Below are 15258 nucleotides of genomic sequence, written 5' to 3'. Positions count from 1 at the left end.
GTTTCGAGGCTGACGTTTGGCAACTCAAACCTTCAGCTCCCTCCACAGATTTTCTATGGGATTAAGGTCTGGAGACTGACTAGGCCACTCCAGGACCTTAATGTGCTTCTTCTTGAGCCACTCCTTTGTTGCCTTGGCCGTGTGTTTTGGGTCATTGTCATGCTGGAATACCCATCCACGACCCATTTTCAATGCCCTGGCTGAGGGAAGGAGGTTCTCACCCAAGATTTGACGGTACATGGCCCCGTCCATCGTCCCTTTGATGCGGTGAAGTTGTCCTGTCCCCTTAGTAGAAAAACACCCCCAAAGCATAATGTTTCCACCTCCATGTTTGACGGTGGGGATGGTGTTCTTGGGGTCATAGGCAGCATTCCTCCTCCTCCAAACACGGCGAGTTGAGTTGATGCCAAAGAGCTCGATTTTGGTCTCATCTGACCACAACACTTTCACCCAGTTCTCCTCTGAATCATTCAGATGTTCATTGGCAAACTTCAGACCGCCCTGTATATGTGCTTTCTTGAGCAGGGGGACCTTGCGGGCGCTGCAGGATTTCAGTCCTTCACGGCGTAGTGTGTTACCAATTGTTTTCTTGGTGACTATGGTCCCAGCTGCCTTGAGATCATTGACAAGATCCTCCCATGTAGTTCTGGGCTGATTCCTCACTGTTCTCATGATCATTGCAACTCCACGAGGTGAGATCTTGCATGGAGCCCCAGGCCGAGGGAGATTGACAGTTATTTTGTGTTTCTTCCATTTGCGAATAATCGCACCAACTGTTGTCACCTTCTCACCAAGCTGCTTGGCGATGGTCTTGTAGCCCATTCCAGCCTTGTGTAGGTCTCCAATCTTGTCCCTGACATCCTTGGAGAGCTCTTTGGTCTTAGCCATGGTGGATAGTTTGGAATCTGATTGATTGATTGCTTCTGTGGACAGGTGTCTTTTATACAGGTAACAAACTGAGATTAGGAGCACTCCCTTTAAGAGTGTGCTTCTAATCTCAGCTCCTTACCTGTATAAAAGACACCTGGGAGCTAGAAATCTTTCTGATTGAGAGGGGGTCAAATACTTCTTTCCCTCATTAAAATGCAAATCAATTTATAACATTTTTGACATCCGTTTTTCTGGATTTTTTTGTTGTTATTCTGTGTCTCACTGTTTCAAATAAGCCTACCATTAAAATTATAGACTGATCATTTCTTTGTCAGTGGGCAAACGTACAAAATCAGTAGGGGATCAAATACATTTTTTCCCTCACTGTATGTCACACATGCAGCTAACAAAAATATATGGAAATGTCTGCTCTACCCACAATTACAACCAACTAATTGCAGCATTACCGCAAAAATGGAAGGGGATAAAGTTAGGAACTTGTCTGTCGGCCCTGCATTAAAGACCAAAATTGGTTAAAGTAATGTTGATTAAAAAAAATTGACCGGTTTCAAGGACATAACAATTGACAGCTGTGCTGTATAGATTGCAAAATAGTTGGGAAGACATTTTCGATTCCATGGCACATGATGTATGAACTGACATGCAAAACGACACCGGATTCAAAACGTAGAATTGTTCAATTTAAATTATTATATCTTGCAACCAATAGAATGTTATATATATGGGGGATACAACCTTCCCAGCTCTGCAGATTTTGCTGCGACGTGGCAGAGTCATTAGATCATTTATTTCGGTACTGTCCATATGTAGCTAGTATTGCAACATTTACCTGGAGCTAACCCTGCAGATAGCAATACTAGGTGATTTGAAGTCATAGTCAATCGATCAATAATATAATAATACTTTTAGCAAAAATGTTTCTTTAATTTACAATCTGTAGAAACTATGAGAATAGAAAGGTTCAGAGCTTTTTGTGAAACATCACAGCACAGTTGAAAAATATATGGCAAATAGAAATCCAGTAGTGATGGTGTTAAGAGATAGATGGGGGGTGTTGAATGGAGCTGAAAGGTGGGACTAATAACAACAAGATAACTCATGTAAAATACACTGTGTCTGTAAAATGTATATCGGTTCAGAGCTTTTGTGAGACAGTGCTGTAAAAAATATAATGCAAATAGAAATCAATTTTTTGAGAAGATCAGGACTTCTGCAATGAAAAGGTTTATTTATCTGGAGCTTGGTTGTTGTTGTGGACACTCGGAACCAGGTTTCAGCTGCTGTGCAATGTTGACGTCCTTCCTCCCAGAGAGGTGAAAGCAACCCGGCAAACATATATTTTAGGAGATCAGGACTTTTGAAATGAAAAAGGCCATGGACATTAAATGTCCAGCCCCAAAGGGGTTAATTTGTTCAACCAAAAGTTCCTCAGAGGATCTGATGATATAGGCCCTAGGTCTAGATATTGGTTTTGTCTTTGGGTTTTAGGTTTTCCCTAATTGTAATCTACTACCTTTAGTACTTGAAGTTAATAAAATATTTAATAGCAACAGTAGACAATGTAATACTGTTAATGGTTTGCCTAATCAGGTAACCTGGTGAGATAATGTTCAGAGAATCCATTTTCGCAATTTGGTGAAAGTATTCCTTTTCTAAATATATGTAACTACATGAGACTGAAAAGGGACGGTGGGTCACATATTTGGTTGTGATAGTTGCAAAATATGTATTTTGGATGCAGCACTTGTTAGCTTGAATGCTAAAGCTCATTAACAGGCTGGTAGCAAATAAAGTATAAAGCAGTTGATTTGAGACGATGGCACAAACATTATATTAAGCAGGACATTCAAACGAGCCTTACAATTATAATCCAAAAGTAGTGTGAAATGCACTCTGTAAATGGAGGCTATTTTTGCTGGCAGCCTCTGAGAACTCCTTGAGTTTACCCCACGGTGGTGAAATTGTGAATACCGACACAGATCTTAATGCTGCAATTCTTGCAATCACAGAAATGGGCCTATATTGGTGATCAAAAGTCATCTGGCAAAGTGCTTAGGGTTTCAGAAACTTTAATAACTCATTTCTAGCCTATCATCAGAATCATTCACTATACCAGTGAAAAAATAAAACAGAATATGGCTGTTGTTGCTCACTTGATGTCTTATTAAGACAATTGTCAAATAAGTTTGTAAAAGCATTTAAAAATGAATTACAGACGTAAATTGATGTACAGCATCATGGACATCACCTTTTAGCTCAAATAAACAGTGGATTTCTGCTGTTGTGGGACATTAACCATCTGTCTGACTTTGTTGTTCACACAGGAGAGAGACGTGACTATTGTGGATCCTCTGGGGAGCCTCAACAACATCATGAAGCTGACAAGGCAGAGAAGAGTCTTTCCACATCAGAACATCTCAAGAAACACCAGCGGAAACCCACGGGGAAGAAATCTCACCACTGCTCTGACTGTGGGAAGAGTTACTCAAGCTCAGATTCACTAAAAGTACACACGAGAATTCACACTGGAGAGAAACCTTATAGCTGTGATCAATGTGGGAAGAGTTTTACTACATCTAGCCAGCTGACTATACACCAGAGAACACACACAGGAGAGAAACCTTACCACTGCTCTGACTGTGGGAAGAGATGCAGCTCTTTAGCAACCCTTAAAATACATCAGAGAATCCATACAGGAGAGAAATCTTACCACTGCTCTGACTGTGGGAAGAGTTTTTGTTCATCAGGACAGTTAAAATCACACCACATAACACACACAGGAGAGAAACCTTACAGCTGTTATCAATGTGGGAAGAGTTTTAGTCACTCAAGCAGCCTGGTAGTACATCAGAGAATCCATACAGGAGCGAAGCCTTATAGCTGTGATCAATGTGAGAAGAGTTTTAGTCACTCAAGCAGCCTGGTAGTACATCAGAGAATCCATACAGGAGAGAAACCTTACAGCTGTGATCAATGTGGGAAGAGTTTTTTTACAACTAGCTGTCTTACTATACACAAGAGAACACACACAGGAGAGAAACCTTACCACTGCTCTTACTGTGGAAAGAGTTTTATTTCCTCAGGATATTTAAAATCACACCAGAGAATTCACACTGGAGAGAAGCCTTATAGCTGTAATCAATGTGGGAAGCGTTTTGTTACATTTAGCCAGCTGACTATACACCAGAGAACACACACAGGAGAGAAACCTTATAGCTGTAACCAATGTGGGAATAGTTTTGTTACATCTGGAAGCCTGAAAACACACCAGAGAACACACACAGGAGAGAAACCTTTTAGCTGTAATCAATGTGGGAATAGTTTTGTTGCATCTAGCCAGCTGACTGTACACCAGAGAACACACACTGGAGAGAAGCCTTATAGCTGTAATCAATGTGGGAAGCGTTTTGTTACATTTAGCCAGCTGACTATACACCAGAGAACACACACAGGAGAGAAACCTTATAGCTGTAATCAATGTGGGAAGCGTTTTGTTGCAGCTACCTGTTGTACTATACACCAGAGAACACACACACAATCTCATAGCTGTGATCAATGTGACAAGAGATACTCTGATAAAAGATGTCTGATTAAACATCAGACAATTCATACATGAAGGAGGTGTTCCATGATATCAATGAAATAATGTCACAATGTAGAATGTTTTAACATTGTAGAAGGAGTATTTTAATGAATAATGTCACGATTTAGAATGTGTGCAACACTTCAAAATGTAGCTAGATGTTTTCTACAAATGTTCCTCTACACATTATTCCCAGATTCCGTGTGGTTTTTTGAGCTGTTAGTTTTAACAGGACCAGCAACCTCATCTCCCCACTCCCCAATTGATTTTGTGATATCGATATGAGTGATGACAAATAAGTATTGAATTTGTCTTTGTTTTGGGGACCCCTGAATTTAAATGCATCACTTAAAATGTAGCTGACTGTATTCTGCAGGTTGTCCTCCAACCAGTGAGGTAAAATATATCTCCCATTTCCATGTGACTTTTTAGTTAGTTTCAACAGCACGTACAACCTGATTTAATCGATATCAGTGATTTATTGCCACAAAACAACATTGTTGTTTTAAGATGCTCGTTTAAAAAAATACAAGTAATATGATTATTGAACACAATAAAACTGTGTTTTGAAATTGGGCTACCCCACCTAGCAAAATGTTGTTGAAAAGATGTTGAAAAGAAGACTATACCCGACATCCAATCTGCATTTGGTTGAAAGTGAAAGTTGAACATATGTATTTTTCTTGCAGCCTTGGCATTCAGGCCATAGAGTCTTGGTCACCTCCTGACCAAGGCCCTTCTCCCCGATTGCTCTAGTTTGGCCGGGCGGCCATCTCTAGGAAGCGTCTTGGTGGTTCCAAACTTCTTCCATTTAAGAATGATGGAGGCCACTGTGTTCTTGGGGACCTTCAATGCTGCAGACATTTTTTTGGTACCCTTCCCCAGATCTGTGCCTCGACACAATCCTGTCCGACAATTCCTTCGACCTCATGGCTTGGTGTATTTCTGTTTATTTTATTTTATAAATTTTCTAACATTTCTAAAAACCTTTTTTCGCTTTGTCATTATGGGGTATTGTGTGTAGATTGATGAGGGGGAAAACAATGTACTCCTTTTATTTAATCCATTTTAGAATAAGGCTGAAACGTAACAAAATGTGGAAAAGGAAAGGGGTCTGAATACTTTCCGAATGCACTGTAACTCATAAACTAAGGACTTATTAACCTACTCTGTTGTTTATGATTTTGTTGTCATGGAGGACTGATTCGCTCATTGCTTCTAGTTGAAAAAAATGCTGCTCTCGGAAAGGCATGCTTTGAGCCTATGAAAGGGATATTTGCAGGGCTGCAACTTTCACTGGAGACAGGGGGGTCGTCCACCCACATTCAGAAATTGCACTTTTGTCCCCCAGTTTTATCATTGCAATATGATAAAAAGTGGCAACTGTGTGTGCTTTAGGACCTTGCGGACGGCACAGAGCGGTCGGGTAGGCTGTGTGAAAGGGAAAGCTTCTGGAAGGCTGGCTGGACACAACATAGCAGGCGGCACGGGAGAGTTGAACAGAGGAGTCTGTGTGTTGCTCTTTTTCCCAGTTGTAAAAGCAAGCAGAGCAGAAACTGGCTACTCTTTAGTTGATTGATGTAGCTGGCAAGGTAACTGCTGTTTTAACTTAACAGAAAAAAACTAAAGTAGTGTTTATTCCCGGTGCTGAGCTGTTAGCTAGTGTAACTGACATGTAACGACATGCAATGGGGAGAATTATATTGTCCCCGTCAGGAGCCCAGGCTCTTGCCATAGGTAGTAGAGTTCTCTTCTCTGGACCACACAAGCTTTAGATTTGATTCTGCTAAGGCACTTGTCTCTCTACATCGGTCAGCTACATTGGTGACCAGGGTGGCATCTTTTCCATACACCTTTGGGGACTGGGCACACAAATGCTCCTAGAGAGAAGGGGGAATACTGAAGCATATGTTTGACAGTTCTACAGCCTCCATCAGATGCCCAGACTTTGGCATAGAGGGTAAAGCTCTCTTTTCTGGACTGCAACATTGTAAGATTGTGCCCTCCATGGCACTTGATATACATTGATTGGTAGGTTGCACTATATTTAGATACTTCACATACTGCCTGAGACACCTTTGCTATTTCTCTCCGTACTCAATAAAAGTGGTGAAACACTATTTGTGATGGTGTTCGTATGTATATGCATGAAACGTACATTCTGGAAAACATGTCTCACACTCAGTCATAGTTAGTAGAATAATGAATGCATTGGCAAGATTTTGGCACCGTCAACTTTTAGAAGGTTAGCAGGAAAGTTAATAATTTAAACCACCTAAATATACTCCCATTCACTGAACATTTAGTATTTGAAAGTCAAACATTCATTTCCCAACAGTTTTTTATATAATCCTACAGGCTCTTTATCAGTTTCCATACCTTATATTCCAATGCATCCAACATGATGCCCACCATGGTATTGGTCAGCTGCTATTTGAGAACTCATCTGGTTTAGAAATCAAACTCTGGGTATCTTATTGCACAGCACATTGTACAACTGTTTTTAGAGTAGATTGTACTGCAAGGTATGCTATATGTGTAGGCTATGCTATATGTACTGGTTAATATGCTGCTGTCGTTTTTAAACCTCCATTCTAGCAGACATGACACACACACTTCTTTCTATATACATGCTTTTATTTGGGTTTCTGTGCAAAGTATATGATTGGAATGTTTCTTTAAGCCTGCAGCTAGTTACTTGAAATGAGAAATATTTTTACGCTAAAACATGATTGAAAATGTCAATTAACTGAGAGAGAGCACTAGATAATGAAACACACATTGACATTTACAGTAGCTGGCTAGGCTATTCAAACTGTAACATTGACTAGCTTTCAATACATTTGATAAAAGGTCCATGGAGTTACCTCTTCATTCTATCAAGACAATTCGTATTGCATGGTGAATATTTCAAGTACACTCGAAACATTATATTTATCTTATTTCAGTCTTCGGGAGCTAGATATATCTGTTTCTCTTCATCAAACAGCAGTTTTCACAAGAGGCTGTCGTTACATCGTAGATAGAAGCAGGCCATTGGCTGCCTTCATCACGAGGGATATGTACGGGACCTCTGATTGGTTCCGAGTTTAGGAGTTCGGAAAATACATACTTTTTAAGGAAATGTGCAAGAATTGAAGGTGACAACAAATGTTATAGTCATCATAATATTTTACTGTGATATTTTACCCACTCCAGTCAGCAGATGGCGATGTGGGACTTTAAGGCTATGCTGCTAGTGTGACGTATAATCTAGTGGACGGGACGCTTCTTTCAACAGCAGCAACAGTTAGTCAGACACCTCGGTAGCTTGCTAGACAAAATAGCCCAACCAATAAAGCTCTTTAGACGCTTTCGTGTATATTAGCCACTGTGTTTTAAACCCACTCCTGTCGTCTAGTTAGTTATCCCATTTAATTTCATATTTACGGTGTTGTTGTTATTGGTCAGCTAGCTGGCTGGTTAAGTTAGCACTAGCCTAGCTAGCTAACATCCCCGACCATGAGCTCACTAAGCTACTCTCCTCCTGCTAAAGAAGAGGAGGTCTGCTGGACGGAGAAAGAAGCTCTAGTGAAAGAGGAGGAGGAAGAGGAGGATGTTACAATACAAAAACAAATAGAGGGTGAGGTTGTTACCGTGAAAGAAGAAGAGAAAGACGTTACAGTGAAAGAAGAGGAAGACGCGTTCAGAGTGAAAGAGGAGGAGGATTTTACAGTGAAAGAAGAGGAAGACGCGTTCAGAGTGAAAGAGGAGGAGGATGTTACAGTGAAAGAAGAGGAGGCTCCGTTTTTGAAGTGAAAGAGGAGGGGGAGATGACTGTCACATCGAAAAAGAGGAGGAAACTGGATATCTGGTTCCGGTTTCCCAAAGGCATCTTAAGGCATCCAATGGTTCTAATGATGAACTTAGCAGTACAGATCACTTTTGAGAAACCGAGCCCTGATTAACACTAGTAAGTACTGTCTTAAAAACAGAGGCACAAACTCTGCAGTTGTTGATCTGATGTGTGGTGTCCTAAAGGGGGAATCTGCAGTTTATATATAGCCATTGATTCTTGAAGAATACAACACATGCCTCATGAGCTTAGTTCAACTGTCGTACCCCATCAGATCCTACAATAAGCTTTTTTTACTCCAATGTTTAGAAACAATGTAAATGTAAACCAACACTGTATCGCCTCAACATGCTTAAAACTATAATGTTGATATCATGGATGGTCAGTCCTTGCATCCATAGGTCTGTCTATGATTTTGAGAGTAGTTACATTTCTCCAGTCCCATCCATCATCTTATTACCAAAACAGAGGCGGAATGACAGCTTTGTTATTGTTTGAACTGCAGATTGGTTGATTGATTGATGTGGCTTTTTTAAAAGGACAACCTAGGATTTAAACAGCAACAAAATGGCTGCCCTTAGACTTGGTTTGGTAAACAGCGGAGGGAATGGGGGCTGGAGAAATGTAACCACTCTCAAATTCATAGAGAAACGCTATTGTAGCAACCTTAACCCAAAACCTAGCGACCTCATCAACAAGTTCAGACATCTTGGTACAACAGTTATAAGGTGTTGGCTTGACAGTCTCTGGACCCAGGTTTGAGTCCAGCTCAGGGCTACCCCCTGGAATTCACTACACTATGAATACAAGGACTGGCCGTCCATAAGGTCAAAATCACAGTTTTAACCAAATTGAGGCTATACAGTGTTTGTTTACAAACAGTGGCGTTATATGAGCTTATGTTTTGGTTTCTGATGGGGTAAGACAGTTGAAACATTTGAGGCATTTAAAAGTTATATTCTTAAAGAATCAATGACTATCCAGTTTATGGGTCTTTCTATATCTGCCAGTGAGGCTTTCCTGTGGGGGTCAAATTGTTGGAGCTGTTGATAAGTCATTGTATAATATTCTGCAAATGTATTTTCATTTTTTTTAGGGCTGACTCTAGTCGACTGGTCGATTGTTTGGTCGATAGGCTGTTTTGTCGACAGAGATGCTAGGAGCAACAACGGCTGAAGCGCCGAGTGGTAGGCCACACAAGCTCACAGAACGGGTCCGCCGAGTGCTGAAGCGTGTTCCAAACTGCCTCTGGAAGCAACGTCAGCAGAATAACTGTTAGTCGGGAGCTTCATGAAATGGGTTTCCATTTCCGATAAATCTACAATAATCGAGAATTTCAACAAGCATTTTGCTACGGCTGGCCATGCTTTCCACCTGGCTACCTCTACCCTGGCCACCAGCTCTGCACCCTCCGCTGCAACTTGCCCATGCCCCCCGCTTCTCCTTCACACAAATCCAGACAGCTGATGTTCTAAAAGAGCTGCAAAATCTGGACCCCTACAAATCAGCTGGGCTAGACAATCTGGACCCTTTCTTTCTAAAACTAGCTGCTGAAATTGTCGCAACCCCCTATTACTAGCCTGTTCAACCTCTCTTCGTAACGTCTGAGATCCCCAGAGATTGAAAGCTGCCGCGGTCATCCCCCCTTTTCAAAGGGGGTGACACTCTAGATCCAAACTGTTACAGACCCATATCCATCCTGCCCTGCCTTTCAAAAGTTTTTGAAAGCCAAGTCAACAAACAGATCACCGACCATTTCGAATCCCACCGTACCTTCTCCGCTATGCAATCCGGTTTCCGAGCTGGTCATGGGTGCACTTCAGCCACGCTCAAGGTCCTAAACGATATTATAACCGCAAACGATAATAGACAGTACTGTGCAGCCGTTTTCATTGACCTGGCCAAGGCTTTCGACTCTGTCAACCACCGCATTCTTATTGGCAGACTAAATAGCCTTGGTTTCTCAAATGACTGCCTCGCCTGGTTCACCAACTACTTCTCAGATAGAGTTCAATGTGTCAAATCGGAGGGCTTGTTGTCTGGACCTATGACAGTCTCTATGGGGGTGCCACAGGGTTCAATTCTTGGGCTGACTCTTTTCTCTGTGTATATCAATGACGTCGCTCTCTGCTGCTGGTGACTCTCAGATCCACCTCTACGCAGACAACACCATTTTGTATACATCTGGCCCTTCATTGGACACTGTGTTAACAAACCTCCAAACGAGCTTCAATTCCATACAACACTCCTTCAGTAGCCTCCAACTGCTCTTAAACACTAGTAAAACTAAATGCATGCTCTTCAACCGAACGCTGCTTGCACCCGCACACCCGACTAAAAATCACTACTCTACGGGTCTGACCTAGAGTATGTGGACAACTACAAATATCTAGGTGTCTGGTTAGACTGTAAACTCTCCTTCCAGACTCACATTAAGAATCTCCAATCCAAAGTTAAATCTAGAATCGGTTTCCTATTTCGCAACAAAGCCTCCTTCACTCATGCTGCCAAACATGCCCTCGTAAAACTGACTATCCTACCGATCCTTGACTTCGGTGATGTCATTTACAAAATTGCCTCCAACACTCTACTCAGCAAATTGGATGTAGTCTATCACAGTGCCATCCGTTTTGTCTCCAAAGCCCCATATACTACCCACCACTGTGACCTGTACGCTCTTGTTGGCTGGTCCTCACTACATATTCGTCGCCTAACCCACTGGCTCCAGGCCATCTATAAATCACTGCTAGGCAAATCCCCGCCTTATCTTAGCTCATTGGTCACCATAGCAACACCCACCCGTAGTCTGCGCTCCAGCGGGTATATCTCACTGGTCATCCCCAAAGCCAACACCTCCTTTGGCCGCAATTCCTTCCAGTTCTCTGCTGCCAATGACTGGAACAAATTGCAAAAATCTCTGAAGCTGGAGACACTTATCTCCCTCACTAACTTTAAGCATCAGTTGTCAGAGCACCTTACCGATCACTGCACCTGTACACAGCCCATCTGAAATTAGCCCGCCCAACTACCTCATTCCTATATTGTTATTTATTTTGCTCTTTGCACCCCAGTATCTCTATTTGCACATCATCTCTTGCACATCTATCAGTCCAATGTTAATACTAATTGTAATTTTTTTTTGCACTATAGCCTATTTTATTTCCTTACCTCCATAACTTGCTAAATTTGCACACACTGTATATTATATGTATTTCTGTTGTATTTTTTGACTTTGTTTGTTTTGCCCCATATGTAACTCTGTATTCTTGTTTTTATCGCACTGCTTTGCTTTATCTTGGCCAGGTCGCAGTTGTAAATGAGAACTTGTTCTCAACTGGTTTACCTGGTTAAATAAAGGTGAAATAAAATAAAATAAAATGGCCGAGCAGCCGCACACAAGCCCCAGATCACCATGCGCAATGCCAAGGGAAATCTTAACGCTACAGCATACAGTGACATTCTAGACGATTCTGTGCTTCCAACTTTTTGGCAACAGCTTGGGGAAGGCCCTTTCCTGTTTCAGCATGACAATGCCCCTGTGCGTAAAGCAAAGTCCAAACAGAAATGGTTTGTCAAGATCGGTGTGGAAGAACTTGACTTGCCTGCACAGAGCTCTGACCTCAACCCCATCGAACACCTTTGGGATGAATTGGAAGGTCGACTGCGAGCCAGGCCTAATCGCCCAACGTCAGTGCCCGACCTCATTAAAGCTCTTGTGGCTGAATGGAAGCAAGTCCCCGCAGCAATGTTCCAACATCTAGTGGAAAGCCTTCCTAGAAGAGAGGAGGCTGTTATAGCAGCAAAGGGGGACCAACTCCATATTAATGGCTCTGCTTGAAACATGTAGGTATTACAGACGCGGTCAGGGAGACGTTTAAAAATGTCAGTGAAGACTTGCCAGCTGGTCAGTGCATGCTCTGAGTACGCGTCCTGGTAATCTGTCTGTGAAGATTAACCTGTTTAACCCCTTGGAGTCAATTGACGCAAATTTGCTTCAATCTAAGTAATTGAAGTAATCCATAGTACGACCATCTTAAAACAATTCCATATGTCCGTTTAGCCCCCCTCCCCCAACGGCTTAGATTTACAGGGGTTAAAGGTCTTACTCACATCGGCTAAGGAGAGAGTGATCATACAGTCGTCCGGAACAGCTGGTGCACAAGACTTTGTGGAGGCCACGGAGATGGCACAGTCCATCGCTCTAAGACATGTGATACATAAATTGTATATGGTTATATTATGTTAAAAAAATAATGATGCAACACTAATAAATCTAATATTATTTTATAACAAATGTACTTTCTCCCGCTTTGGATACTGTCGCTGTCCGCGGTTCTGAATGTAATTATATGCACAAGCACAAAACACCACATCTGTAATTTTAGTCCCGTCTGAATCTGCCATGTCAGTCATTTTTACATGGCAGGAGAGGAACAATTCAAGCCAGAATAACCTACTGTTTTTTGGCGAACTCCAAGGTCCTCTGGTAATACTAGTCCCGTGGGAATCGACATCCCTGTGTTTTGAGAGAAATGAGTTTGACAGGTGTTGCTCACGGTTTGATCAAGAAAACAATAACTGATTTGATCAATTTAACGAAGTGCTGCTCATAGCCTACATATGAAGGGCCTGCAAGTATCAACTTTCACAGTGGATGATTTTGTTCATATGTTTTGTGTGTATTCATATTTCTGGCCTACAATCATCGATGTTACTACTAATGTGAAAACAAGACAAGATATTACTATTATTGCTCACTTGACTGTCTTAAGACAATTGTCAAATAATTTAACAGATGTCAATTGTTGTACAGCTTCATGGGTACGCTCTGGGCATCACCTTTTACCACAAATAAACAGTATTTCTGCTGTTGTGGGCCTTTAACCATCTGTCTGACTTTGTCGTTCACACAGAAGAGAGACGTGACTATCGTGGATCCTCTGGGGAGCCTCAACAACATCATGAAGCTGAGGAGGCAGAGAAGGGTCCCTCCAGATCAGATTATCTCAAGAAACACCAGCGGAAACCCACAGGGAAGAAATGACACTGCTGCTCTGACTGTGGGAAGATATTCAACTCTTCAACAGCCCTTAAAAGACATATGAGAATCCATACAGGAGAGAAACCGTATAGCTGTAATCAATGTGGGAAGAGTTTTACTTACGCAAGCTGCCTGAAGGTACATTTGAGAACACACACAGGAGAGAAACCGTATAGCTGTGATCAATGTGGGAAGAATTTTACTTCATCTACCAGTCTGACTATCCACCAGAGAACACACACAGGAGAGAAACCTTATAGCTGTGATCAATGTGGGAAGAGTTTTAGTCGATCAAGCACCCTGATGGCACATTTGAGAACGCACACTAGAGAGAAACCTTATAGCTGTGATCAATGTGGGAAGAGTTTTACTAAATCAAGCACCCTGATGGCACATTTGAGAACGCACACTAGAGAGAAACCTTATAGCTGTGATCAATGTGGGAAGAGTTTTAGTCGATCAAGCAACCTGATGGCACATTTGAGAACACACACTAGAGAGAAACCTTATAGCTGTGATCAATGTGGGAAGAGTTTTAGTGATTCAAGCAACCTGAAGGTACATTTGAGAACACACACTGGAGAGAAACCTTTTAGCTGTGATCAATGTGGCAAGAGATACGCTGGTAAAAGAACTCTGATTAACCATCAGAAAGTACATACATGAAGGAGTTGTTTCATGATATCAATTAAATAATGTCACAATGTTTTAACATTGTTGTATAAGTATTTTAATGAATTTTACAATGTAGAACCATTTACATTTTACATTTTTAGTCATTTAGCAGACGCTCTTATCCAGAGCAACTTACAGTTAGTGAGTGCATACATTATTTTTTTTCTTTTTCATACTGGCCCCCCGTGGGAATCGAACCCACAACCCTGGCGTTGCAAACGCCATGCTCTACCAACTGAGCTACATCCCTGCTGGCCATTCCCTCCCCTACCCTGGACGACGCTGGGCCAATTGTGCGCCGCCCAACCGTTTTCCCCCTGTTCTATTGATTTCAGCGTGATATGGATATTAGCCTCATCAGGGGGAAAATCCAGGCTCTGAAATGAGTTGTGTTACACTTACCACGTTGGCGACCCACTTGAATCAAAATGCAACACTTCTAAATGTAGCTAGCTGTTTTCTACAAATTGTCCTCTGACCAGTGATGTACACATTATTCCCAGATTCCGTGTGGTTTTTGAGCTGTTAGTTTTAACAGGACGTGCAACCTCATCTCCCCCTCGCGCAATTGATTTCAACGTGATATCAATATGAGTGATGACAAATAAGTGTTGCGTTTCTCTTCGTTTTGGGGACCCATACATTTAAATGCATCACTCCAAAATGTAGCTGACTGTCTTCTGCAGGTTGTCCCTCTAACCAGTGAAGTAAAAGATATCGCCCGTTTCCATGTGTATTTTTTTGTTGTGTTAGTTTCAACAGCACGTACAATCTGATTTTCCCCCTAATCGATATTAGTGATTTATTGCCACTTGTCAAAACAACAGTGTTTTTGGTGCTTGTGCAGTTAATAAGGTGGTTGTTTAAATAAATACAAGTATTATGATTACTATTGTGGAAGATGTTTGTGTCGATAGTACATGTTATGTTTAGGTCTTCCATTTATCACAAACTATTTCTGCATATTGGTTATTGATTTGGACACGTTAAAACTGTGTTTTGACATTGGGCAGTATCCCACCTTGCAAAATGTTGTTGAAAAGACGTTGAAAAGAAGACTATGCTCGAGGTCCAATCTACGTTTGGTTTTGGTTGAAAGTTAAAGTTAAAAATATGTATTTTTTAGGTCGTTGTTTCAACGACTTGAAAACAACTTAATTTCAATTTACTTGCAGCCTATAAACATTGACGCAGGATAACAAATGCGTCTATGAACTGTTTTATTAACAATCT

General features: G+C 41.5%; 2 protein-coding genes across 2 annotated transcripts; both read left to right on the top strand.

The window, feature by feature from the left end:
- The first annotated feature begins 3095 nt into the window (after positions 1 to 3095).
- LOC123485003 (gastrula zinc finger protein XlCGF17.1-like) lies at positions 3096 to 5191 on the top strand. Its single transcript, XM_045215839.1, has 3 exons — positions 3096 to 3108; positions 3270 to 3991; positions 4076 to 5191. Exons 1-3 carry the CDS (start codon positions 3096 to 3098, stop codon positions 4505 to 4507), a joined length of 1167 nt encoding a protein of 388 aa, XP_045071774.1. The 3' UTR covers positions 4508 to 5191.
- Positions 5192 to 13228: 8037 nt separating this feature from the next.
- On the top strand, positions 13229 to 14077 carry LOC123485005 (zinc finger protein 2 homolog). The gene has a single exon (XM_045215841.1). It carries the CDS (start codon positions 13411 to 13413, stop codon positions 14014 to 14016), a length of 606 nt encoding a protein of 201 aa, XP_045071776.1. The 5' UTR covers positions 13229 to 13410; the 3' UTR covers positions 14017 to 14077.
- Positions 14078 to 15258: the final 1181 nt, after the last annotated feature.

Source organism: Coregonus clupeaformis, unplaced genomic scaffold (genome assembly GCF_020615455.1).
Source record: "Coregonus clupeaformis isolate EN_2021a unplaced genomic scaffold, ASM2061545v1 scaf0530, whole genome shotgun sequence".
Taxonomy (NCBI): Eukaryota; Metazoa; Chordata; class Actinopteri; order Salmoniformes; family Salmonidae; genus Coregonus; species Coregonus clupeaformis.
Note: the sequence above shows the minus strand (reverse complement) of the source record. Positions and strands in the feature narration are given on the sequence as shown.